The 27,169-nt window shown below is 35.2% G+C and overlaps 1 protein-coding gene across 6 annotated transcripts in view; it reads left to right on the forward strand.

Moving 5' to 3' along the window:
• The window catches only part of ICE2 (interactor of little elongation complex ELL subunit 2), a 68,765-nt gene that overhangs the window by 6,646 nt on the left and 34,950 nt on the right, over positions 1-27,169 (forward strand). For 4 of the 6 annotated variants that reach the window (XR_004625607.1, XM_002922960.4, XM_019803476.2 and 1 more), the window contains 7 exons: positions 3,141-3,402; positions 4,528-4,647; positions 16,154-16,291; positions 17,094-17,210; positions 17,573-17,732; positions 18,612-18,793; positions 25,792-26,782. Coding sequence is in view for 5 of the 6 variants with exons in the window: in XM_002922960.4 (XP_002923006.1) it covers positions 3,141-3,402; positions 4,528-4,647; positions 16,154-16,291; positions 17,094-17,210; positions 17,573-17,732; positions 18,612-18,793; positions 25,792-26,782 (1,970 nt within the window). In the remaining variant the exon portion in view is untranslated. The remainder of the gene's footprint in view (positions 1-3,140; positions 3,403-4,527; positions 4,648-16,153; positions 16,292-17,093; positions 17,211-17,572; positions 17,733-18,611; positions 18,794-25,791; positions 26,783-27,169) is intronic. The other 2 variants (XM_034660897.1, XM_034660898.1) reach the window with 1 other exon arrangement.

The raw sequence follows: 27,169 nt of genomic DNA on the forward strand, positions 1-27,169 counted from the left end.
ATTTCTTGACATTCTTACTGTGGCATATCTGAGTCAGCATCTTGTTGCTGCAGCAGCTTAATTAAATTTGCCAGTTTGTGCCACAAGGACAGACATGTTCTCATATTCAGAGAGACAGCTGTGAAGCAGTATTGTTAAGAGTTGCGGACACAATACTGTTAGGTTTGAATAGCTCTCAAGACATTTTCTAGTGAGAAATCAATTTGCTGTAATACATTTCTCCCAAGATCAGCAGTTAATATTCATTTTGTTAACCTAAAATATGCTTATTTTTATAGTTATTGGAGAAACTTTAGTAGCTAAGTATGTCTTCTTTCACCTGTATTATTTTCAGATCCAGTCTAAGCATCCTTATATTAATTTCCAAAATTCTTTTCCTATTCACTAACCAGCTCTCTTGATTAGTTTTCCATCTTTAGTTTAACTCTTAAAGGGTGGGGTTGGATATTTTGCTTTATTTTGGGGACTTAAGGTTTTTTTCTAAGAATCTTGGCACTTTTACCATAGTTATTCTAGTATTATAAAGCTGATTTAAAACAAATTATCAGTAGTTTTGGATGAGGCTCACCCTTTGTCCAGACACAGATCTAGATTGATAATTCTCAGCCTTATCAGACCAACACCCTCCCACTTTTCATAACAAGTATTTATGAGAAATAAGATACCTCCTTTGCTAGCCTGAATTAAAATTCACAGAAAATAATAGCCAAAAACATTATATTTTAAAAAATATCTCAGATATAAAAGTGTGAAATCAAAGGAAATAATTTATATTATATATTTTAATATGTAAATAGTGGAATCTATATACTACTGCACTAGAAGATATAATGAAGTAGGCAGATGCACCAGCTAAAATGAACAAAGTTGGATTTTTTTTTAAGATTTTATTTGTTTGGGAGAGGGAGAGTGAGAGCGAGAGCGAGAGTGAGAGAGAGAGCATGAGCAGGGGGAGTGGCAGAGGGAGAGGGAGAAGCAGACTCCCCGCTGAGCAGAGAGCCAGATGCAGGGCTCCATCCTGGCACTCTGGGATCATGACCTGAGTTGAAGGCAGATGCTTAACCAACCGATTGAGCCACCTAAGCATCCCAACGAGGTTGGATTTAAGAGAGGTTAATATAAACTATGAACTATGCCATAGAAGAATCATAAAAATAAAAGAGAATAAAATATATTGTTAGGATAAGTAATAACAGACCAGATTTGTTTGTGTATGATTAAGAGATAGCCTAAAGGCACCTTTGAAAGTTGTGTAGTATACTCTCATACATTGCATTACAGGCAGCTAGTATTCCTCACCTCTCCGTGCCTTTAATTCTCCCCTTCTTTTGTGACAACCCAGATGCAACTATAGTCTTCTAAAATTCCCTAAAGAAATTAATACTGTTACAATTGAGAACCACAGCTCTGAATATTTCTTGCCCCTTTCTGTTCTCCCTCTTTTTTTTTTTTTTAAGATTTTATTTATTTCTTTGACAAAGAAAGGCACAAGCAGGGGGAGTGGCAGGCAGAGGCAGAGGGAGAAGCAGGTTCCCCGCTAAGCTGAGCAAAGAGCCTGATGGGGACCTTGATCTAAGGACCGTGAGATCATGACCTGAGCAGAAGGCAGACACTCGACTGACTGAGTGCACCCCTCTCTGTTTCTCCCTCTTTTTTTTTTTTTTTAATATTTTTTTTTTTAAAGATTTTATTTATTTATTTGACAGAGATAGAGACAGCCAGCGAGAGAGGAAACACAAGCAGGGGGAGTGGGAGAGGAAGAAGCAGGCTCATAGCGAAGAGCCTGATGTGGGGCTCGATCCCATAACGCCGGGATCACGCCCTGAGCCGAAGGCAGACGCTTAACCACTGTGCCACCCAGGCACCCCTCTGTTTCCCCCTCTTAATCCCTGATCATGTTATCTTTAGGATTCTTGGTCACCTATTCAGTAAGTTCGGTTTGGAAATCTGAGATCTCCATAGTTACACTCTATCGATATACATATTTACTTATCTTTCTTCCCCATTCATTTGTCTGATCCACTTGATTGTAAAGTTTTAGAGAGTAGAGGCTGTATTGTTCCTGTGTCCGGCACAAGGCTGATACATGGTAGTCACTCAGAAAATATTAATGAACAAGGGATGAAGAACGAATCAGCAGACCTCCATCCTTCTCATTAGTTTCCCTTCCTCTTGTGTTACTGTTGCTGTTTAATTTGGAACTAAATCATAGGGAACAGTTACTGTGGTGGAAATTAGAATTGTGGAGGCTGAGGAAGTAGTTGTGTCTGTGTGTATGTATTTGTGTACTTTAAAACTCTTATTAAAAATGTAGATAACGACAGTCAAATACTAGGAATAGCGGCAAATTATGAACAAGATAAGAACTTTGTATTCATGTACCTTGCTGTTGCAGAAAGGTGTTTTAGTTTTTTTCTTTCTTAGCAATTGGGGGTATTGTTTCATAAATACGGTTAACTGGTTCTCTAGTTACTGCTTTCTCCTCTAGTTCATTTCTTTATAGATACGACAGATTTTCTCTTTTGCATTCATTCAAAGCATAAACACATTTCCATGGACTCAGCCATGTATGAGTGATAGAGGATTGTTCAACTTTTCTCAAACCACTATCGCTTCCATAAAGTATGGCACACAGTGTTGGAATTTTCTTTTTAAGGAAACTAGAACATTTAGAATCTCAGTCAATTTGTGAACCTGTGACCTAAGCATATCCTGCTTTTAGTGGCTTTTGTTCACCATATTAACTGATATAGTTTACTGAAGAATTTAAGCTTTTGAAAACAACTTGCATTGTGATAAAGGTGAACATGAAATACCTGCATCTATAATTGGTAAGAGCAGTTTTCCCCTGTTGAATAAAGGGGAAAAAGTTCCAAACTGAATAAGTTGTTTAAGGATTTTGCCTCTTCCTCTCTGTCAGATAATTGAAGGTAAACTTGTAGTGTGATCCTATCCTGCAGAATACTTAATTTACACCAAATGGCTAAACATCAAAATGCAGGTGGCAGAGTTAGATAATAATCCAGAATTTACTACGTTAATCACGCTATATTCTCCCTGGTGATTGAGAATCATGAAATTCCATGATAGTAATCTTCATGTGAAAAGCACATATTTGTAAATTGTATTTTTTTTTCCAGACGTATAGGAGAAAATTTGAATGCATCAGCAAGTTCTGTAGAAAATGAGCCGGCAGTTAGTTCAGCAACTCAAGCAAAGGAAAAAGTTAAAACCACAGTTGGAATGGTTCTACTTCCAAAACCAAGAGTTCCTTATCCTCGTTTCTCTCGTTTCTCACAGAGAGAGCAGAGGAGTTATGTGGACTTGTTGGTTAAATACGCAAAAATTCCTGCAAATTCCAAAGCTGTTGGAATAAATAAAAATGACTACTTGCAGTACTTGGTATGTATTCTGTTCTTCAGCTTCAGTAAACCATATTTAAAAGTTAGAAAATATTTTAACTTTGCTTTTATGTTTTTAGGTGCAGCTATATTTACAAAAATGGAAAATTTAAGGAGTTTAATTGACAGAGCATTGGTGTTTTCATTCTTTGTTGGTTCTATTATAGTTCAGGCATTTTGCTCTGGTTCTGAGCATATTTCATTCCAGTTCATCTTAAGTACCAGCAGAACAATTTTACATTGCTCATTGAACCAATTTTACATTTTTTGTTTGATTAGTAGTTTCAAATTCTCAATTATATAAATGATGCCGTTGAACATCTTGATTGCAAACTCTTTGTTCATATCTATAGTTGTTTCCTTAAGATAAATTCTTAAAAATAAAATTGCCATATCAAAGATTATACATGTTCTTTAAGGCTTAGATTTGCATTTACACATGGGTAAATTGTAATGCAAAAAGTTTAAGCCAGTTTGTTTGTACCATTATTGCATGAAAGTTTTCTTTAAAAAAAAAAAAATCTTCACTAACCCTGGATATTACCTTTTTGCCTCTAATTTGGTATGGAAAAAATGGTGATGCCTTGTTTTATATTAATTTACAGTGTTTACTAATGAAAATAAGCCTTTTCCATGTATTTATAAGCCATTTCTATTTCTTTTGTAACTTGCCTATTCATGTTGTTTGCACATTTTTCCATTTGGATGTTAGTCTTTTTTTCATGTCAATTAAGAGCATTTTATGCAAAAATTTATTAATTTCTAAGTAGGTATTATAATATTAGTCATTTGCTCTTCTATTCTTATGGAGTTAGGTGTTTTTTTTTTAAATTGAAGTGTAGTTGATAGGCAGTATTTATTGCTTTCATGTGTTCCACATAGTGATTTAAGATTTATATACATTGTGGAGTTTTTAATAATAAGTTTGTTATTATATAACATTGTGAAGTTTTTAATAATAAGTTTGTCATTATTATATAATAGTGTTTAGCATTTCTCTGATTTTTACTTTGGATGGGATACTTTAATTAGTCTTTAAGTCCAAATTATTAGAGCAGGGATTGAGAAGTGATTGTTTTTAATCAAACTTCTTATTCCAAGACATGTCTACTTTTTTAAAAATCAGGATATGAAAAAACATGTGAATGAAGAAGTTACGGAATTCCTAAAGTTTTTGCAGAATTCTGCAAAGAAATGTGCGCAAGATTATAATATGCTTTCTGATGATGCTCGTCTCTTCACAGAGGTAAAAAAAACCAAAAAGAAAACCCCCCAAAAATTTATTTAAACTGCCAAGTAATAGGCAATAGCAGCATTTTAAAATGTGTGATGATCCTGCCACAATTATATAAAGATATCAGTATTATCAATTTAGAGACCAAATTGTGTGTAGGTCTTTTATTCATGTATTTTAGTAATGAAAATATTAGCACCCAAAATCATATACGGTATTCGTATATATATATTTTTTTATTTTACTGATCCAACTATCAAATTTGAATTATATCTTATTCACATGGATGGTTTGATCTGATGCACTGATTTCCCTTGTGAGAGAACGGGTGTTTAAGGAGTTGCCTTGGTCCTTAAAAATCTGAATGGTCATTTATAACTTAGTCACATAAATTTGTACTCATTATCTTCAGGATAACCAGCCAGCAAATGGAAGAATTTCAACTGTGAGTTCATTTTTTGATACTTAGATCATTTATGCAAATGTATTAGCAAATCATGTGAATCAATATACTTTGTACCCCACCATCGTTCAGTGGGCTTAGGAGAAATTCAGAGTACACTAATTAACTGGTAACTATTAATATATATTATTGTATTAGAGTTTATCTACAAACACCAACACCAGTCTGAATTTTTTTGAAGTCTTTAAAACTAGTTATTATATACAGCAGTGTGATCCACTTAATAACACCATTGAACTCTACATGTAAAAATGGTTAAGATGGTTAGTTTTATGTACATTTTACTACAATTTAAAAAACAAACCAAAACAACTGGTCCCTATGATTTAGGGACAGCAGAGGATATTAGTTTTACCATTTTTAAAACACATTTTAAGGTGAAATTTTGCTGTTAATATGAACCAGATGAACGATTCTTCTAAATAAAAGGAAGCATTGGATTTTTATTTTCTCTGAACCTACAAATGATATACTCAAACCAAGTGTCTTATTTTTCAATATGGAAAAGAAATTGTAGCTGTTCCTATTTTAATAGTGCCTTTGAAGGGACCAGAATGATGGTTTTAAAACATAAGTCATATCCCCTCATGTCACTGGTTTAAAATGGTTTCTCAGTTCATTCAGAAAGAGAGTGTCTTTACAAAGTTGTACAATGCCCTACATGATCACACTCCTCGCTCAGCCCTCCTGCCCCAGTCCAGCCTGCTTCATCTTCTATCTAACTCCCTCTCAGTTCTGCTCCAGCCTACTGGCCTCTTTGTGTTACTTGAATACTCCAAGCATGGTCCTGCTTTAAGGCCTTAGGTTTTTCCCATCTTTCTGGCAAGCTGCTCCCCAGATAAGTGTATGGTTTAGTTCCTTGATTCAAGTCTCTCTCTGTTCAGATGCCAACTATCAATGAGGCTATCCCTAATTACCCTGTAACAAATAGCATCACTTTCAGGGTTCCCTTTATCATGTTTTATTATTTTTTATTGTCTTTCTCCACAACACCTATACGTAAGTGCTTTTTTGTGCACTGCTGTGTTCCCAATGACTGAGTAATGCCTGACATGCATTAAGTTCTCAATTGCTCATTGTAATTATTTAGTGAATATAAAAGTGTTTATTAACAAAGTACATTATTTGATAGGTAACAATCAGCATTAAGTCTTGTTTTTTAGTCAGATTGACTTGGCAGTATATTTTGTCTAATTTACATTTTACAGTTCCACCCTAAAGGGTCACTGATATTTTTCTGATTTTTTAGTGTTTTAAAATTTTAATCGTATATTATGAAATGCATTATACTTACAGAAAAGTATATAGAACAAATATATACAGCTAAACAAATAATTATCTAGTGAACACCTATGTAACTCTCTTCCAAGTCAAGAAATAAAACATTACCAGTAACCCAGAAGCTCCCTGTGTATCCCTCCTAATAATAACATTCTCCCTTCTTGAAGAAGTAGGTAATCACCGTCACAAGTTTGGTGTGGATAATTTCCATACACTTTTTTTGGTAGTTCTTCGAGCTCACTTTTGCCTGTTCTTGAGTTTTATGTGAACAGAATTCTTCCTTCACTCATTATGTTTGTGAGATTCATATGCATGTATGTGTGTAGTTGTAGTTCATTCATTTTAATTTCTGTGCATTATTACATTATATGAATAAACTACAATTTATTCTGTTGATCACAGTTTGAGTTGTTTCCTGTTTGGAACTATTCTAAGCAGTGCTCTTATGAAAATTTTCATACATGTCTCTTGGTGCACATGTGCACACATTTCTACTGGGTATATACCCAGGAATGGCATTGTTGAGTCATAGAGTATACACTATCTTTAACTTTAGTAAATAATGTCAAACTGTTTTCCAAAGTGTTATGCCACTTTACAGTCTACCTTTGAGAGTTTTGTTGGTCCATATCCTCAAGTTAATGCTTATATGGCAGTCATTTCACTTTTAGCCAATCTTTGAGAGTTTTGTTGGTCCATATCCTCAAGTTAATGCTTATATGGCAGTCATTTCACTTTTAGCCAATCTAGAGGATATGTTATTATATATATATAATAAGACTTTGCATCTTTTCATATACTAATTGGTATTTTCTTATGAATCAGCTGTTCAAGTTTTGCCCTGTATTCTACTGGATTTTCTTTTCATTATTGGTATGTGGGAGTTCTTTGTATATTTGAAATATACAAATTTTATGGGTTATGTGTGTTGGAAACTTTTTCTTTTGATAAAATGGCTTCTTTTAATCTACAAGTTCCCCTCAATTCCTTTCTTTTCCTTAAACTTGGTCTTTTCAAGAATTTGGGTCATTTGACCTGTAATGTTTCCCACGGTCTAGATTTTGATGATTCCTTATTCACAGTGACATTCAACATGTTCCTCTTTTCTCTGTATTTCTTACAAATTGTTGATGGGATCTGGAAGCTTGATCAGAATTAGTCTTGGCCAGATGGATTCAATAGATGTTGTGTTCTTTATTCAGGTGGCACATATGTCTGGTTGTTTCTTTTTTGTGGTGGTTGCTGCTGTTCATATTCGATGCCTAGATCTACTCATTCACTGGGGTTTATAAAATCGTAGGATTCTAATTGCATCATTTATTTGTATTTATTAGTTGGAATAATTTTTATAATTTTATTGAGATGTTTTCCCTTATCTATGTGGTTTCCCGATTCATGTACCAGAAAAAAAATGCTAAATTCTTACCTTTATATTGCTAGTTTTGAAAAAATTGATTCCTTCTTCTCCAATGTTGATCAATGTTTTCTTTTTAAAAAATATTATGGTTTTTAGTCCACTGTAATTACTCTTTTTGAAGCTCAAATAATACTAGCTTTAGCCAGTGACCACTCTTCATACTGGCTTTTGAGTCTTTTTGAGTCACCATGGTAGTCTTTGAGGCTCGTTTTGTACATTTCCTGCCTCAACCCTGGAGTCGGCAATTCTCCAGAGCCCTTGTTTCTTTCAGTGGCAAGTAGTATTTCAAGACTACAGTCTGGGTACTGGGGATGCTCATTGCTGGATTGGTCATTGTTTCTGAGACTATTTCAGTAGATGGAACTAGGAAGTATTTACTTAAGAAAAAATACCACGTGTATCTCATTTACTTTATACCACATACAATAACCTTAGAATAACAGTATTATCAATCAATAGGATACTGAAAACAGTTTGGAAAACTTTTTTTATGTTCTTATTCTCTCCTACTTTTTTTTTTTTTTAAACATTTTATCTATTTGAGAGAGAGAGCACTAGCGGGAGAGGGAGAGGGTAGAAGCAGACTCCCTGCTGAGTAGGGAGCCCATTGTGGGACTTCATCCCAGGACCCTGGAATCATGACCTGAGCCAAAGGCAGATACTTAACCAACTGAGCCATCCAGCACCCCTCCCCTACTTTTTGTTTTTAAAAGGTTGTACTTTATCTATGTTTTTAGAGCATATAGTTACTACATACTAAATAAGCTCTTCCTTTTTACCATATTTAATTTTAAGTCAATTTTCTTGAAGTATAATTTACATGTAATAAGGATCCATTTTAAGTGCATGTCGCTGAGTCTTCACAAATGCATATACCTGTGTAACCATGACCACAATCATGATAGGGTATACTTCCATCACCCTAAAAAGATCTCTCTGCCTCTTTCTTTTTTTTTTTTTTTTTGAAGATTTTATTTATTTATTTGACAGAGTACAGACAGCCAGCGAGAGAGGGAACACAGGCAGGGGGAGTGGGAGAGGAAGAAGCAGGCTCACAGCGGAAGAGCCTGATGTGGGGCTCGATCCCATAACGCCGGGATCACGCCCTGAGCCGAAGGCAGACGCTCAACCGCTGTGCCACTCAGGCGCCCCTCTCTGCCTCTTTCTATCCATGGCCTAGGAAACTACCAGTATGCTTTCTGTCTCCATGGATTAGATTTGCCTTTTCTAGAGTTTCATAAAAACTTAGTCACATACAATGTATTCTTATGTCTGGCTTCTTTCATTCAGCATTTTTTTGAGATTCATCCACATTGACACAAATATGCATAACGTGTTCCTTTTTTATTCCTTTTTGTTTTATTGTATAATTATACCAAAACTGGTTTATCAGTTCAGCTGTTGATGGACATTTGTGTTATTTCCAGTTTGGGGCAATTATGAATAAAGCTACTATGAGCATTCTTGTACGAGGTTTTTTGGTAACACGTGTTTTCATTCTTCTTGGGTAAAGAACTAGGGGTAGAATTTTCAGATCATATGGCAAGTATAGTTAAGTGTTATTAGAAGCTGCCAAACTTCTTCATAATGGATGTACCATTTTACAGTCATCAACAATGTATGAGAGTTCTAGTTGCCCTATACTTAGTTGCTAACACTTAGTATTGGTGATCTTTTTCTTTTTTTAGAAAAGTGAAAGTAGAGTTTTGATCTCAGGTTTCATCTTTCTTCCTGTTGATGACCTTAGTCACACCCATGCAATTGGTTTTTTTTTTTTCTTTTTCAAATTTTTATTTAAATTCTTGTTAGTTAACACAGAGTATAATAATGGTTTCAGGAGTAGAATTTAGTGATCTGTCACTTACATATAACACCCAGTGCTCATCATTACAAATTCCCTCCTTAATATTCATCACCCATTTAGCCCATCTCCCACCCACCTCCCTTCCATCAATTCTGTTTGTTTTCTATCATTAAGAGCCTCTCATGGTTTGTTTCCCTCTCTCTCTCTTTTTCCCCCTTCTCATATGTTTATCTGTTTTGTCTCTTAAATTCCACGTGTAAGTGAAGTCATATGGTATTCGTCTTTCTCTGACTTAGTTCACTTAGCATAGTACACTCTAGCTCCATCTGCATCATTGCAAATGGCAAGATTTTGCTCTTTTGATGGCTGAGTAGTAGTCCATTATGTATGTATAATGTGTGTGTTATATATGTGTATATACATGTATATGTGTGTGTGTGTGTGTGTATATACACACTACATCTTTATCCATTCATCAGTCAGTGGACACTTGGGCTCTTTCCATAGTTTGACTATTGTTGATAGTGTTGCTGTAGACCTCAGGGTGCGTATACCCCTTCAGATATGTATTTTTGTATCCTTTGGGTAAATACCTAGTATGTAATTGCTGGATCCTAGGGTAGTTCTATTTTTAACTTTTTGAGGAAACTCCATGCTGTTTTCCAGAGTGGCTGCACCAGTTTGCATTCCCAAGTACTCTTTTTATGTTTTAACAACCTCGTGGGTATGTAGTGGTGTCTTATTATGGTTCTAGTTTGCATTTCTCTAATGAGCAATGATGTTTTAAAATCTTTTGCTGATTTTATTGGTTTTTATTTTTATTGAGTCTTGAAAGTTCTGTATATATTCTGAATACAAGTCTATTATATATGTAGTTTTCTCCAGTTTGTGACATGTTTTTTTAATGTTTTAAAGAGTGTCTCTCAACAGAATTTTAATTATAATGAAGTCTCATTTTTCAAAATGTTTTATGGCTGATGCTGTTATGTGTTCAAGCATAGAAGTCTTTGCTGACCCCAAGTGGTTCTCATCTGGGATCACTTTTACTTCTTTACCTCTGCCCCATGGATTTTAGCAGTCTCTGGAGACATATTTGGTTGTCGCAAGTGGCTGAGTGCTACTGGTTTCTATTGGCTAGAGGCCAGGGATGCTACTAAGCATCCTACAATGCACGTGACATCTCCCACAGCCAAGCCTTATCCAGCCCAAAGTGTCTCTGATGCTTGTGTTGAGAAACCCTGACCTAGAGGTTTTATAGTTTTAACTTTAATGTGAATGTCCATTTCAAGTTTTTATGGTGCAAGATGTGACGTTTGGTTCAAAGTTCATTCTTCTTTCATATGGCTATCTAGTTCTAGCATAGTGATTCTCAGCTGAGAGTGATTTTGCCTCCCAGAGGACATTTGGTAATGTCTGGAGACATTTTTGGTTGTCACAGCTGAGGAAGGAGTACTTCTGGCATCTGGTGAGTAGCGAAAGGTGTTGCTAAATACCCTTCAGTGTTATAGGATGGCCCCCACCACAAAGAATTATCTGGTCCAAAATGTGGAAATTGCCAATATTGAGAAACTCTGCCTAGCACTATTGGTTGAAAAAGCTATTTTTTTCCCTCATTGAATTGCCTTATCACCAATGATATGTGTGTGGGTCGATTTCCTGACTGTATTTTATTTCATTAATCTATAAATCTGTCTTTATGCCTCTGCCATCTGGTCTTGTAAGTTTTGAAACCATGTGGTGGAAGTCCTGCAACTTTGTTCTTTTTAAAAATTGTTTGGTTCTTTTTAGTCCTTTGGATCTCCATGTAAATTTTGGCACCCACTTGTCAATTTCTACAGAAGAGTTAGGTGGGATATCAATAGGATTTCTTCGCATCTGTAGAATGGACTCGTTTGTGATTTCATTTGTCTTTTCCTAAAGTTCTTTCTAATTTTACTTCTTTTAAGAGGATTGACTTTTTTTCTCCTTCTTTTTCTCTCCTTATTGATTTGGAACTTATTCTTTGTTTTTCTGTTCTCCTAATGGTTACCCTTGAATTTTTACAGTGATTTTTTTCCCTCATTGAATTGCCTTGTCATTATTGATGTGTGGGTCAGTTTCTGGTTCTATTCTGTTTCTATTAGTCTATGGATCTACAGAGACCATAGAGCATTTTGACTTTCATCACATCCCTCCTGAGTGATGTTTAATGCTGTCTCTTTTTAAAACCTACATTATTATTTTATATAAACAGTGTTTGTTTTAATTTATCTACAAATTCTGACAATGTTTGGCTTTCCATTTCTTCTTCTCAAATACACATTCTGAGATCCTCCTTATTGTTCCTGAAATGCTTTGTGTTCTAGATGTTCCTTTGATGACCGCCTCTTGGTGATGAACAATCTTTCAGTTTATCTGAAAATATTTTTATTTTATTCTCCTTCTTATATGATAGTTTTACTCCACGCATAATTCTAAGTTGACTGTTTTGTTTCTCAATCTGAAGATATAATTCTACTTTTTCTGGCTCCTGTTTTTGAAAAGTTTGTCATCTGTCCTTTCTTTTAGGGAATCTGTCTTTTCTCTGTGACTACTCTGTATTTTTGGTATTTTACAGTTAAACTACAACGTTTGTGTGTTTAAATCATACTTCATTCATTATGTTTCTTGTATCTGTTATTCCTGTCCTTTATCAGTTCTGGAAAATTCTCAGCCATTTTCTATTATTGCTTCGCCTTTATTTTCTCAACTCTGTCTTCATGGGATTCCCATCCCTAGGTTAGACCTCAGTCTGTCTTCCATTCCGTCCCTGCCCCATCTCCCTCTCTCCCCCTTTTAACTGTGGTAAAATATACATAACATAAATTTTTAACCATTTTTAAGGACAGTTGAATGGCATAAAATACTTTTTATACTCTCGTAAATATAATTCTACCATCTACCTCTAGAAATTTCTCATCTTCCCAAGCTGAAACTCTGTACCCATTAAATAATAATGCATCATTCCCTCTTCTCCCCAGTCCCTGGCAACCACCATTCACCTTTCTAGCTCTATGAATTTGACTTTTCTAGGTACCTCACATAAGTGGAGTATTCCTCCTTTTGTGATTTTTATTTCACTTAGCATAATGTGTTCTTCAAGGTTCAAGTCGAATGTGTCAGAATTCCCTTCCCTGGGGCGCCTGGGTGGCTTAGTCATTAAGCGTCTGCCTTCGGCTCAGGGTGTGATCCCGGCGTTCTGGGATCAAGCCCCACATCAGTCTCCTCCACTGGAAGCCTGCTTCTTCCTCTCCCGCTCCCCTTGCTTGTGTTCCTTCTCTCACTGGCTGTCTCTATCTCTGCCAAATAAATAAATAAAATCTTAAAAAAAAAAAAAGAATTCCCTTCTCTTTTTTAAAATTTATTTTTAATTGTGGTAAAATACACATAACTTAAAATTTACTATCTTCATTATCTTTAGGTGTGCAGTTCAGTAATATTAAGTACGTTCATATTGTTATTTAGCCAATCTCCAGAATTCTTTTCACCTTGCAAAACTGAGACTCTCTACCCATTTCTGTCCTGTTTCTGCTAAAAACACTTTTCATACCAAATACGTATTTTGTTTTGTTTTGTTTTCCCCGCACCAGCCAGTTCTCCATCTCTCTGGAAGGCAGCTTTCTCACCACTATCCACCAATACGAGTTATCCAACTCTCTGGACAGTAGGCCTAGGGTTCCCATGACCTCCTCCTCTAGTTCAGTAATTTGCTACATAACTCAGGAAAACACTTTACTTACTATTTCTAACTTATTATAAAGGATACAACTCAGGAACAGCCAAATGAAAGAGAAAGATGCACAGGGCAAGAAATGGCGGAAGGGGCACAGAGCTTCTACGCCCTCTCCAGGCATACCACCCTCCCAGCACCCATGTGTTCACCAACCTTGGAGCTCTCTGAACCCCATAGTTTAGGGGTTTTTATAGAGGCTTCGTTTCCTAGGCATAATTGATTAAATTATTGGCTGTTGGTGATTAAGTCAATCTCCAGCCCTCTAATCATGCCCTGGTCTTTCTGTCAACCATCCCCCATCCTGAAGTTATCTAGGAGCCAGGAGTCATGTCATTAGCGTACAAAAGACATTCATTCTTGTCACTCAGGAAATTCCTAGCGTTTTAGTGCCCTGTGTTAGGAACAAGGACAAAGACCAAATACATATTTCTTATTTTATCACATCCATTAAGCAATAATCCTCAATTCCCACCCCTCCCAGTTTGTAGAAACCACCATGTTACTTTCTGTCTCTGAATTTGATCTTCTCCAGGTAACCCCATGTAAGTGGAATTTATGGTATTTGTCTTTTTGTGACTTATTTTACTTAGTGTAATGTCTTCAAGATTCACCCATGTTCTAGCATGTTTCTAATAGCATGTTTCTAAATTTCCTTCCTTTTTAAGGCTGAATACATATTCCATTGTATGTATTTGGACATTTTGCTTATCCATTCATCCATTGATGGATGCTCTGGTTACTTCCACCTTTGGGCGGTTGTGAATAATGCTGCTTTGAACATGAGTGTACAAATATCAGTTCAAATCTCTGTTTTGTGAGCCTTAAATGTAAGAGTCTCATGTTCAGCGTCTCACCTGATCTTCCCACTGATGGAGGCATTTGACCTCAAGATACCTCATCTTTCATGGGTTTTCTGCTCCTGTTTCTTCTCACTCTAGATGTCTGGGGTTTATTTACTTACTTATGGTCCTTGAGATTCTTTCTGCTTTTTACCAAGCCCAGTCATGCATGAAAATTGTTATTTGTAATTTACCCAGTATGTAGTGGGATTTGGATAGAAGCGCTCTCTCTTCAAAGTATACCTACTCTACCACACTGCCAGAAGTAGTGTCCATTATGTTTTTACGTTTCAAACATTTATGATACCATATTTTTCCTTTCTGGCCCAAAATAAAATCTAGGGAACAGAGTCATTTTCACCTTTCTTTGTAATGATAGATCTGTATTATGTACATGCATGTGCTTTTGGTGTATTTAGTTTTCGAGATATTTCGAATGGTAAATAATATTCGGTGGTTGGGTGATGGGAAACAGCCAGAATCTCTTAACCTTCATAGCTGTTTTTCAAAGACAAATAAATTATTAGTTAAAAACCTTTTAAATATATCAAGTAATGATCCTGTAGTTGCTTAATACCTACCAGTTGTGAAATATCTCTAATAATACATAGTAATGTATCTGAGTATAAGAGTAAAACCGTGTTAGATTTTCCTGTGACTTTCTCTTTCCTAATCACTGAATTAAGTGAAACTTGAGTTACAAGCACTAACATCCAACAGAGTTTTACCAAGAAAGATGTATGAGCAAATATCTAAGTAGAATAGGCTCTATGTCATATAGTTCTTATGTATTGCTTTCTTTTGCACGTGTGTTCAAGTTCTTGTAATGACTGCTATAGGGTGGGAATGCTACGGTGGAAGTTAACTAATGTAATTGAGGAGCAAAGATACTATGCAGATCTGACTGCAGTTGACTGGGATTTTTAAAAACAAACCAAACGTTTCCATGTTAACCCACATCTGCCTTAGTTGCAAGTAATATCCTGAATAAAATACCAAAGTCAGTGTTGAAAAGAATGGATGGAGGGGGAAAATGTGAAAGACAGCTGGGAGTGAGGATGGGAGAGGCGGATATGAAATTAGATGCAAAGAGACTGGAGTAAAGTTATTAATTTGTAACTTGACAAATTTTATAAATGTCTGAAGGAAAAGAGGATATAAAGATTACAAAGATATGCTTATTGCTAATTTACTTTTGTGATATTAAGTAAATTCTAAAAGGTTCAGATTAGGTTCATTGACAGTAGAAGAAAAAATAAGTTTCTTTGAAGATGATATACATATGTTTTTTAATTATAACCCCGCTCCCAGCCAAAACCACTGTGCATCTTTGAGTTATTTACATGTTATCACAATGTCATATATTCTGCTTGAGTAAAGCTATGAATTTTATTTCCTTCTTGATTATATTTCCTGGTGAGTTATTAGTATTTTGAAAAGTTTGGTGAGAAGAAAATACTAAATTTAATTAGTTTTAACATTGTTATTTATTTTTTTAGATTGTAGATTAGAGCGATTTGTTAGATAACTACTTTGTTAATTCATCGTGCTTGGGAATCTTTCTAGTGTATTAAACTTATTTATTTCTAATTAGTCAGGTAACTGCTTTTACTGCAAGAAAATGTGTTGAAATTTTCATGTGGCTTTATTTCCTTGACAGTTTCTTAAATAGCACAGAAAATATGATGCATCTTTTTTATTTAATTTTAAATTTTAGTACTATTGTTAATTTTATTATTATTAATATCAATCTTTTAAGAAATTAGGTTAAAAAGAATTGTTATGAAAATAAGAGATTAACTCAAGGAATATACATTATGCTTGGATTATTAGAAGTTTGATTAATGAAATGAGGCTAATATTTATAATGAATAATTATATAGTCACGTATAACTAAATTATTTTTGTTGTATTATTAGGGAAGTATGATACAAATGAATTTCTCTTCATTTTTATTTCCTAGCAAATTTTAAGAGCTTGTATTGAACAAGTGAAGAAGTATCCAGAGTTCTATACTCTTCATGAAGTCACCAGCTTAATGGGATTCTTCCCATTCAGAATAGAGATGGGATTAAAGTTAGAAAAAACTCTTCTTGCATTGGTAAGATTTACCGATGAAGGTATAAATTTACTTTTGTCTGAAACATCACCTATATTTCACATAGACAATATTTATGTTTAGGTTTTGAACAATAATGAGATATAACTTTTAAAATATGCAATGCAAATGTGTCTTTTCATTTTATGGATATCAATATTTGATATTTTTTTAAAATGTCACTACCAACTTTATTTCTTGGTTTTCTTTTCTTCATATCTCATCTTTCTTAATGTTCCAAAATATGGAAGCAGGGAACCTCTTTTCTTTTAAATGATTTTACTCACAATCATTGGAAGTAAGTGTGTGTAGATAAGATATTTTAGAGTTTCTGTTATATTTGTACCTCATAAAATGAGAGGTTAGAATGTAAAGTGGTAAGGAAAATGGCATGGCACCCTTGCCTTGGATTCTTTTGGAAAAAAACAGATATGTAGGTTGTCAAGCAAAATCATGGAAGTCGTGGCTTTAAGAAGGCTCTAAAGTAGAGTGGAGGGGCGCCTGGGTGGCGCAGTCATTAAGCATCTGCCTTCGGCTCAGGGCGTGATCCCGGCGTTCTGGGCCCACATCAGGCTCCTCCGCTATGAGCCTGCTTCTTCCTCTCCCACTCCCCCTGCTTGTGTTCCCTCTCTTGCTGGCTGTCTCTGTCTCTGTCGAATAAATAAATAAAATCTTTAAAAAAATAAAAATAAAAAAAAATAAAGTAGAGTGGAGCATTTTAAGAGTTTCATATGATGAAAAGATAGTTTTCTTAGGGGAAAAAATACATGTGATATTTGCCATAAGACATTCCCTTTCTTCTTAGGGCAGTGTAAAATATGTGAAAACCGTATTTCCCTCAATGCCTGTGAAGTTGCAGCTCTCAAAAGATAACATATCTACCACTGAGACACCAGAAAAAACAGCTGCAGCCATGCATTATGTAAGTAGGAAAGTACTTTTGGATTTTCCCAAGTAATCATCTGTACCTCATAAAGTACATATGATCTTATTGTTTTAAAGTCCCCTTCTTGGGGTGCCTGGGTGACTCGGTTAAGTGCCTGCCTTCAGCTCAGGCCATGATCTCGGGGTCCTGGGTTCAAGGCCCACGTCAGGCTCCCTGCTCTGCAGGGAGTCTTCCTCTCCCCCAGCTCATTCTCTCTCTCATTCTCTCTCTCTCAAATAAATAAAATCTTAAAAAAATAAATAAATTCCCCTTCTTGACTGTCTCCTTTCTTTTCAGTACTTTATCAAAGAAATTTCCAATAAATATAATGAAGTAACAAATTGTATGTTGTTTTTCAGGATATTAGTAAAGATCCAAATGCAGAGAAGCTTGTGTCAAGATACCACCCGCAGATAGCTCTGACCAGTCAATCATTATTTACATTATTAAATAATCATGGACCAAACTACAAGGAACAGTGGGAAATTCCTGTGTGTATTCAAGTAATACCCGTTGCAGGTTTGTGATTTGCCATATCAAGTAATGCTCTTAAAAGAGAGTTGGAACAGTTCTATCAGCTGTCTAAACATAGGTGGTCTTTTGTCAAATAAAAAAATCTTAGGTTTTGATTTAAGGAGGATGTGAATTTTACATTTACATTTAGTAGAACTTTAAATATATAATGCTGCTATAGAGTTCATACTCCTGCATGAATAATTAGATCTATAAAACTTGTATTCGTATAGGGGGGTGAGAGAGAAATAGTTATGGTTTAGGATAGCCAAAAATACATGAAATAATGAGGTTCTCTTTCATCGAAATGAAAATGCAATACCTTATTAGACAACCTCAAATGGGTGAGTTTCCAAGATTTATTTTCTTGTCTGATATAATTCAGAATTAAAATAGGCCTATACTTGCAAGCATAGGATAGTTTTTCTTTGGACAGTAAAGTTAATATCTTCTAGAATTCATGTTATTGTATATAACAATTATAGTACATATAGTAAATATCTAATGAAATAAAACTACAGATTAGAGTTAAATGTAATATATTCTTTGTGGTTGAATTTCATCACTTCTTGAAAACATAGTCCTATAAGAACTGAGTCATAATGACAGTAAAAATATAAGAGATAAAAAGCAGAAAACCTTTTTTAAAATTTATTGGAACAAGAACATATTTTTCTTGCCAAATTCTCTCACCCTTATATCTCTTAGGGACATTAAATATCACAAGTTCAAGGGGGACAAATACATGAGACGTGCTACACTTTCCTATGCTGTATTTCTTTGTTTGGTGATCTTTCTGTCCTACATCCTGTTTGTTTGTTTGTTTGTTTGTTTTGAAATAGAGCTAGACACTAATTACCCTCTTTCTGCTGTTTTTGTTTTAAGGTTCAAAACCGGTTAAAGTAGTTTATATTAATTCACCACTTCCCCAAAAGAAAATGACAACGAGAGAGAGAAATCAAATCTTCCATGAAGTTCCATTAAAATTCATGATGTCCAAAAACACATCTGTTCCAGTCTCTGCAGTATTTATGGACAAACCAGAAGATTATATGTCTGAAATGGAAGTATGTAATGCCTGCTTTTTTTTTTTTTAAAGGGAATGTACTTCTTTATCTTTTTGAAGCATAAAGTTTTATTGCAAGTCTTTAAATCTAGTAGTTAAAAATCAAGGCTTTAGATTGAAACTTAAAATTAAATGCCAGGTCAAGCTAGACTTTAAACAACTAATTTAACCTCCCTCAGCCTCAGTTAACTCCTTTTGTAAAAGAAAGACGGTAATACCTACTTCAAAAGACTGTTGTAAGGATTAAGTTTGATATTTTATGTAAAATGCTGAGTACAGTCTTTAGTATATATGTAAAAACTTAGTCAGTGGTGGTGGTAATCATGACAGTGGTTTTATTTAATTGGCCTCATTCATATTCAAAGAGTTTTTTAAGTATGAAAAGGAATAGATGAGTTTGATTGGTACAGAAAAGTATTTGGCCAGATTGTTAATCTGTTTCAGTATTCTCAGAAGCTGAGTGACCTTAGGCAACTTCGTAATTTCTCTTTGTCTCTGGTTTGCTCATCTGTAAAATGGGTTTCATGATAGTACCTAACCCAGGATTATTTGGGATTAAGTGAGTTAATACAAGTAAAGCATTTAGGACAATGCTTGGCACTCCATAAATACTATTTTTATTATTTCGTGTTTAGACAAAACTTTATCCATTCATTTTACTCATTTTACAAATATTTATTGAGCAGATACTGTCCTATGCACTGAGGATACAGCAGTGAATAAAAATAAAGTCTCTTTTTCTCTCACAGTTTACATTAGTGATAGAGGATGCACATAATTAATAAAACCATGGCAAACAAGCAGCTACTGATAAATGCTATGTAGGAAAATAGAGTAGGTTAGGGTAAAGAGATGGCAATGGGACTATTTTAAATTGATGATCAAGAAGGCTTTTCCAAGGACAGGAGATATGAACAGAGACTTGAATAAAGTGAAACAGCAAACAAAATTAGAAAATAAAATAGAAAAACATTTTTTTTAATTTTATTTATACCTAAGAGCTCATACTATTTTAAGAATATTGGCCTTTTGTCTTTAATATTTGTTTATATTTTTCTCTGCCATATGCCTTTAATATATTTATGGTGCAATATCATAAAGCACTTCCAAAATTTGAGTTTTCTTTTTTTACATTTTTAAATCTACCTTACGTACTTGGTGTGAAGTGAATGTCAGGAAGTAACAAGCACTATGAAGAAACATGAAGTAGGTTAAAAGGGATAAAAAGCGACAGAGTAACTTCTTTCTGTAATGGCAAACCAAGTAATTTTCAGCTTTACCATTACTGATTACAACTAAAAATGGCTGGACAAAACATGAAAATTTCTTTCTTAGAATCATCAGAGAGCTAACAAGATAGTGAGGAATTACAGGGCTGGGATGCTAGAGAAGACCAGAATCCAGAAAGGTAAGTCTTTCACTCAGAGTCATTTTGCCCTGAATGGTATTTGCCATTTCTGAAGGGGCAGCAATAAATGAACTATGCTTTTGGCAGCATCACAAGACTAGGGGGACAAAAGTCAAAGTTTGATTTTCTACCAAGGGCTTGAACCCTACAGGGGTTCAAGGTTGGTACCCCAACCTTACCCCCAGGAGTAAGAGTGAACTAGAAATAAATCCACTTTCTCAGAGATTGTAGCCTCTGTTGGATGTTCTTCAGGCACAAGGAAAATAGTCCCAGACAGAAGGAGCATGGTATAGATGCAAGAAGGAATAAAGAAAAACAAGTGAAAATAATATGGATAGGCTCTAAGGAGATAGATAAGTCCAGGGGCACTTAGGAAATTAAGAGTTCTGAGATGCCTCGAGCCCTAGAAACTCTAGAAACTAACCAACCAAAGCCCCTTCCAAAACAAAAGCCTTCACTCAGGCTAGTAGTAGAGTTCATATTGAGCAAAACAAGGACATTAAAGGTAAAGATGAGAGAAGTTTTCATATAACTGAGGGAGAGGGGAATAGAGAAAGCAGCTTTCAGAATGTACTTAAGATTTTATACACATACACACAAATTTATATGCATACATGCATACCTACCTACCTACATATATAAATACATACCTTGTCGTAGCAGTGGAGCATGAGCTTAGAGCCGTAAAGTTCAGAAAGCTATCTTGGTATGTATGCCCTTATACAGGATTGTCCTCCCATAGGAACAGGAGAACCTACCTAATTTAAAGATGAAAAACAGAAGATTGTTGATGGAAGTGCTTATAAAAGTACTAGAGAAAAAAAGATAATTGCTATAACATTTCCATAGTCAAGTGAAGAAAGATGTACCCACAAAACATGAAATGGGTTCATCCTTTGCCCTAGAAATCTCAATTCTAGAAATGTAGCTTAGAAGTACACTAGGGAGGGGGGGCCTAGCTGGCTCTAATGGTAGAACATGTGACTTTTGATCTTGGGGTTGTTAGTTCGAACTCTGCTTTGGGTGTAGAGATTACTTAAAAATAAAATCTTACCAGGATGCCTGGGTGGCTCAGTTGCTTAATTGTCTGTCTTTGGCTCAGGTCATGACCTCAGGGTCCTGCGATTGAATCCCAAGTCCGGGCTTCTTGCTCAGCGGGGAGCCTTCTTCACCCTCTGCTTGCCACTCCGTGTGTGTGTGTGTGTGTGTGTGTGTGTGTGTGTGTGTGCGCATGCGCACACTGTCTCTCTGACAAATGAGTACATTCTTTAAAAAAAAAAACACAGAGAAAAAGAAGTACACTAGGAAAAGAGCAAAATGTATGTGCAAGGTATTCATTGTAACACTGTTTGTAGTAGCCAAAGACTGGAAACAAACCACATGTCTTTTAATAGGGTATTGATAAATAAGCTACATCCTCAGTAGCATACCATGCAGCTGTTAAAAGGAATGAGAAAGCTATAGATAGGCAGCTGTAGAATGATACCTAGACATTACTGTTAAGTGAAAAAAAGCAAGGAAGAAGACATTTGTGTAATATGCTACTTTTTATTTGTGAAGGGGGAAGTACAAACATATACCCACATACACTTATTTGCTTATATGTGCTTATATTAAAAAGAATAAAAACCCTACATAGTAAAGAATAAACCTAAAACAAATGAAAATGGTTAACTGGAAGGAAGACACAAAGTAGAGGAAGCAGGGATGCCATCTAGATTTCTCTAAATGTGTTTTGTTTTATAGTTTTGACTTTTGAGTCGTATGTTTTACATGCCCTAAAGCAAATTTTTGAAATGTTATAAAAGCCAACCTAAGCTGAAATGAAACAAATTAATCCACTGTATATCAGGTTAGTGGCTTAACCACTCAGTGAATTATTTTAAATGATTAGAAACTTATTAATTTGACTATACATCCCTAAAGATTTATATCCTAAGTACAAAAAAACTGCCAAAAAATCTTAAACTGCCTTTAGCAACTATAATGTTAGAAATGATATTACTTTTGTTATTTTGAACACATTAGATAGTATGGTAAAATAAACAAGTAATTATGTGTATAGTAGGAACCAAGAATTTCAGAGATAGAAGAGATACAAGAGATATAAATGCCAATCAAGAAGTTAAGTAAAAGCCCAGGATGCCTGGGTGGCTCAGTCGGTTAAGCATCTGCCTTCAGCTCAGGTCATGATCCCAGGGTCCCACATCGGGCTCCTTGCTCAGCGGGCTTCTTCCTCTCCCTCTGCCCCTCCCTCCTGCTCGTTCTCTCTCTCTCTCTCTCAGAGATAAATAAATAAAGTCTTTAAAGAAGTTAAGTAAAAGCCCTATAATAATAATAATGGAATAGTATCAAAAAGATGCCAGAGCCAGTTGGAGGGTTTCCTACTGACCAGAGATGTGTCAGTTTGACATGACAAAGAATGACTGCAATGGATTAAACATATGAAATATGTTAAAACACCTGAACTCATAATGATACTTTAAAAAAGTACTAGTCGCCTTTGGAGGGTGCGAGTGCATAAAGTCATTCTAAAAACTGTTTATAAAAAGAAAAAATACCAGATATTTGTCTTGCCTTTCTAGTACAAACTATATTTTGGGGTAATGATAGACTATGACTGTCACCATTTTGCAGCCGGTAATGAAATAGTGAATCTAAGCAGTAATCATCAGTGGTGGCTCCTAAAATCATTAGATCAATGAGGAGTTTCATAATGGATAGATTAAGTTGAGGACACTTGATGAACCAGCAGATCAATTGTAATATCACAAGAAGAAAGACAACCAGACATCATTAGCCTCCTGGTTGAAGTAGGAAGTACACAGTACCACCATATTCAGGTTAAAAAACAACAACAATAGGGGCGCCTGGGTGGCACAGCGGTTAAGCGTCTGCCTTCGGCTCAGGGCGTGATCCCGGCGTTCTGGGATCGAAGCCCCGCATCAGGCTCCTCTGCTAGGAGCCTGCTTCTTCCTCTCCCACTCCCCCTGCTTGTGTTCCCTCTCTCGCTGGCTGTCTCTCTATCAAATAAATAAATAAAATCTAAAAAAACAAAACAAAAAAAAAACAACAACAATAACAACAACAAAATACTGTACTTGAATCTAATAAAACTACTAGATTGTTTTAATAGGAAATTTAGGGAATAGAAGAATGTGTTAAATGACATCAGAGGGATGCAGAAGTTAAAATCCAGAATTGGAAGTTTTTACGGAATAAACTAACTTGTTTTTTCTTACAAATATCTGGTGATATGGAAGTTGGCAGAATATGGGGGAGAGGCATTTGACAAAGAAAATTGAGATATGTCAACCAAATACAGTGTGGGGATCTTGATTAGATCCTGATTCCAATAAACAGTTGTAAAAAGACATTTATCAGACTTGGAAATTTCAACACTGATTAGATATTTTATGACATTAAGGAAGTACTAATTTTTATTGATATAACGATATGTTTTAGAGAAAAATCCTTTTAAGTATTTACAGATAAATGATATTAAAATTTTATCTAAGTTCTGTTAGAGATGAGATCATTGTTTTTGAATTCATTAATTTTTGGTTTTATAGTTATTAAATTTATTCATTTTATTATAATTATATTAGTATTTTCTTCTTGAAAGGCTGTGAATGATGTTTCTGATTTTTAACGTCAGTGTTCTATTTTTTGTTGCTTTTTAACTATTCTGCAATTATTTTTAATTTCTTCTTTTATCCAACTGTTTGGAGGGTTAAGGTCCAAGTGTTTGGGTTTATTGTTGTTTGTTTACAGTTTTTCTTAATTCTAACTTTATTTCCTTTTAAACAGAGAGTAAGATCTTAGCAGATTCTGCTTTGTGCTATATTGATGTTTTTTTTATATGTTAATTTGTAGTCCATCTTTGGAAATGCCCCTTGGATTCTTGGGAGGGAAAAGGTATATCTTTGCAGTCTATATATATATGTTTTCAGTCATTCATATATATTGGTTTCATTTAATAGTGTACGTACTTCCTATATCCCTATTTTACTCAGAGACAGTGTACTGTTGACCAAGTACAATTGTGTTTGTTAATTTTCCTTTTATTTTTCAATTTTGACTACATATTTTGAAGTTATTTGGCATGTCACAATTCATTACCTATTCATGGATTTCATCTTTTTTCAATATAGGAGTCCTTTGTCTGATGCTTTTTGCATTGAATTCTGCTTTGTCTAACACATAATATTGCTCTGTCTTATTTCCATTTCTTGATGTTATGTCCCATTGTTTTGTTTTTAACCTTTCTGTGTAAGAATGCCTTATGTAAACAGCATATGGTTTACTTTTATTTATTTATTTATTTATCATTTATTTTACTGAATCTGGTGGTCTGTTTTATAAGAGTTACCATTTACTGAGAAATTTCTTACTATGTGCCAGGGACTATGCCAAGAAACTTTCTATATACAAGTTCTCATTTAATCTTTAGAACAAATCCAAGAAGATGACCCTATTATCACTATTTAGAGATGAAGAAATAGAGGTTCAGAGAGGTTGAATAACTTACATGGGTTGTTCTTTCTCACGCACTGTGTGATTGCTGTTAGAATATTTCTCCCTCAGATCCTAAACTGTATGGATAGTGGGTGTGTATAGCTTGTAACCAGATTTTTTAGTATTTATCTAAAGTCCTTTGCTAGACTGAGGAGAGATCTATTGCTGCTTGGGGAGAGGGCAGTTTATTCTTGAATAAATTAAAGCTGTCTATAGTCTTCCATTACCAAAACAGTACATGAAAAACTACAACCTCAATGGTTTCACGTCCCAGAATACAATAAAATCATTTCCTGTCCATGTTATTTAGAGTTTTCTCTGAGTAGGTATAGAAAGTCACTGTTGATGTTAGGGATACATCAGCGGCTGGTCACCCTTCTCCAGCTGCATTAGAAAGCAACTTCCTCATAGTGGCAAAGAGGCTTTCCTCCTGATCAGTTAAATACAGGTGTCTCTGCAAGAGTGTATGGAGTGGGTATCAATGAAAAATCTACCACCTTTCTATTTGGCCTCACATTTGTTCTTTGTGGTTCTGTTTTTTGATTAGTGAAATTCCTTTTGAGCTATGCAGGTTTACAAGTATTCCCTATTTCCTGTGCTATTACAACTTGGCAGATTTGTCTTGTGTTTCATCAGCATTTCAGTGGGAAGGCTGGAGGGGAGCAGGGCGGGAGGATGGGGTAACTGGGTGACGGGCATTAAGGAGGGCACGTGATCTAATGAGCACGGGGTGTTACATACAACTGATGAATCGCTGAACTCTACCTTTGAAACTAATAATATACTATATGTTAATTGAATTTAAATTTTAAAAAATAATTTGAAAACAAAAAAGCGATCCATTAAACTCTTGAATTCTTTAAAAAAAAACCATTTTAATGGGAAGGGAAGAGTGAATAAATTAGTTGCTAGTAGTTTATCATTATCTTAAGCAAGAACCTTTCAAAGCCATTAGGTGTTTCTTTCTGCTTTTAAAGAGCATGGACTATCTTTGTGAGGGGTAGGGGCATTAAAAGATAGGTGAGGTGTGTCCTGGAATACCTGCTAACAGTTTACCAATATATTTTCTTAAGATGTCTTATGAAGTTAATGAGTGCCGAAAAATTGAGACCCTTGAAAATTTGGACCTGGATTTTGATGGTGATGTCACAGAACTTGAAACTTTTGGAGTAAACACCACCAAACCGTCAAAGTCACCAAGTCCAGTAAGCACTTCCACAGCACCCAACACAACAGATATTCCCACGGCTCCCAGCACAGCAACCACATCTGTGGTACCAACCGCACCAGACATTTCTGCTCATTCCAGAAGTTTATCTCAGATTCTGATGGAACAGTTGCAAAAGGAGAAACAGCTGGTGACTGGCATGGATGGTGGCCCTGAAGAGTGCAAAAATAATGATCAGGGATTTGTACCATGTGGTGAAAGGGCATCAAATTCTGACAAGTTTTTGGGGCAGGATAATGACTTGAAAACATCTGATTCCTTACAGTTAGAAAGTTCTACAGAAATTGAAACCTCTCCTAAAAATGATTTGGCTACTGATATGGTATATGCCCCTGAAAAACGAAATGTTCTAGAGAACTCAGACAGTTCAAAGGAAAAGGCTGTTACCTCAGAAGCAGTAAGAAGTGAAGATGTAATTCTTTGCAATAGTGATACAGATGAAGACTGTTTAATCATTGATACAGAGTGTCAAAATAATAGTAATGGAAAGACAACCGATATGAATTCTAATTTAAGTTCTAAACCAGCTAGCCCCAATTCTTCTTCAGCACAGCCTTCTGTAGGAAACCAGACTAATGCTACTTGTAGTCCTGAGGAGTCATGTGTTTTAAAAAAACCTATCAAACGGGTATATAAAAAATTTGATCCAGTTGGAGAAATTTTAAAAATGCAGGATGAACTCCTAAAGCCAATTTCCAGAAAAATACCGGAATTGCCCTTAATGAATTTGGAAAATTCTAAACAGCCTCCTGCTTTGGAGCAATCCTCTGCTCCTTCAGATGCCTCTAGTTGGCCAAAATCTGTATGGCCTTCTGCGTTTCAGAAGCCAAAAGGACGTAAGTAAATATTTACAAAGACTTTTATGTTAAGTGTTTTGCCTCTTCCTTATCCTTGGGTTTTTCTCCTTTATTCCCTCACTTTCTCTTTGTTATGACCTGTCTTATAATATTTACATGGTCATTGATATTTCATTTTTCAATGTACTGATCAGTGTATCAGCTTCCAGAATCTTCTCTATAAATATGTGTGCGAAGTTGTATGGATTTTTGTAACCTGTGTTTATCCAACCTGCACAGTGGCTACTGTAGCTACAGGTAATATGACTCACTGAACTGATGAAGGGGAAGTGATCAAAAATAATCATAAACATTTATAAGTCCAAAATTTACTAATTCATGGTGTTGGACTCTAGTTTTATACTTTTTCACTTTCTGAGATAGATA

The sequence above is a fragment of the Ailuropoda melanoleuca genome, chromosome 5 (assembly GCF_002007445.2).
Source record: "Ailuropoda melanoleuca isolate Jingjing chromosome 5, ASM200744v2, whole genome shotgun sequence".
Classification (NCBI taxonomy): Eukaryota; Metazoa; Chordata; class Mammalia; order Carnivora; family Ursidae; genus Ailuropoda; species Ailuropoda melanoleuca.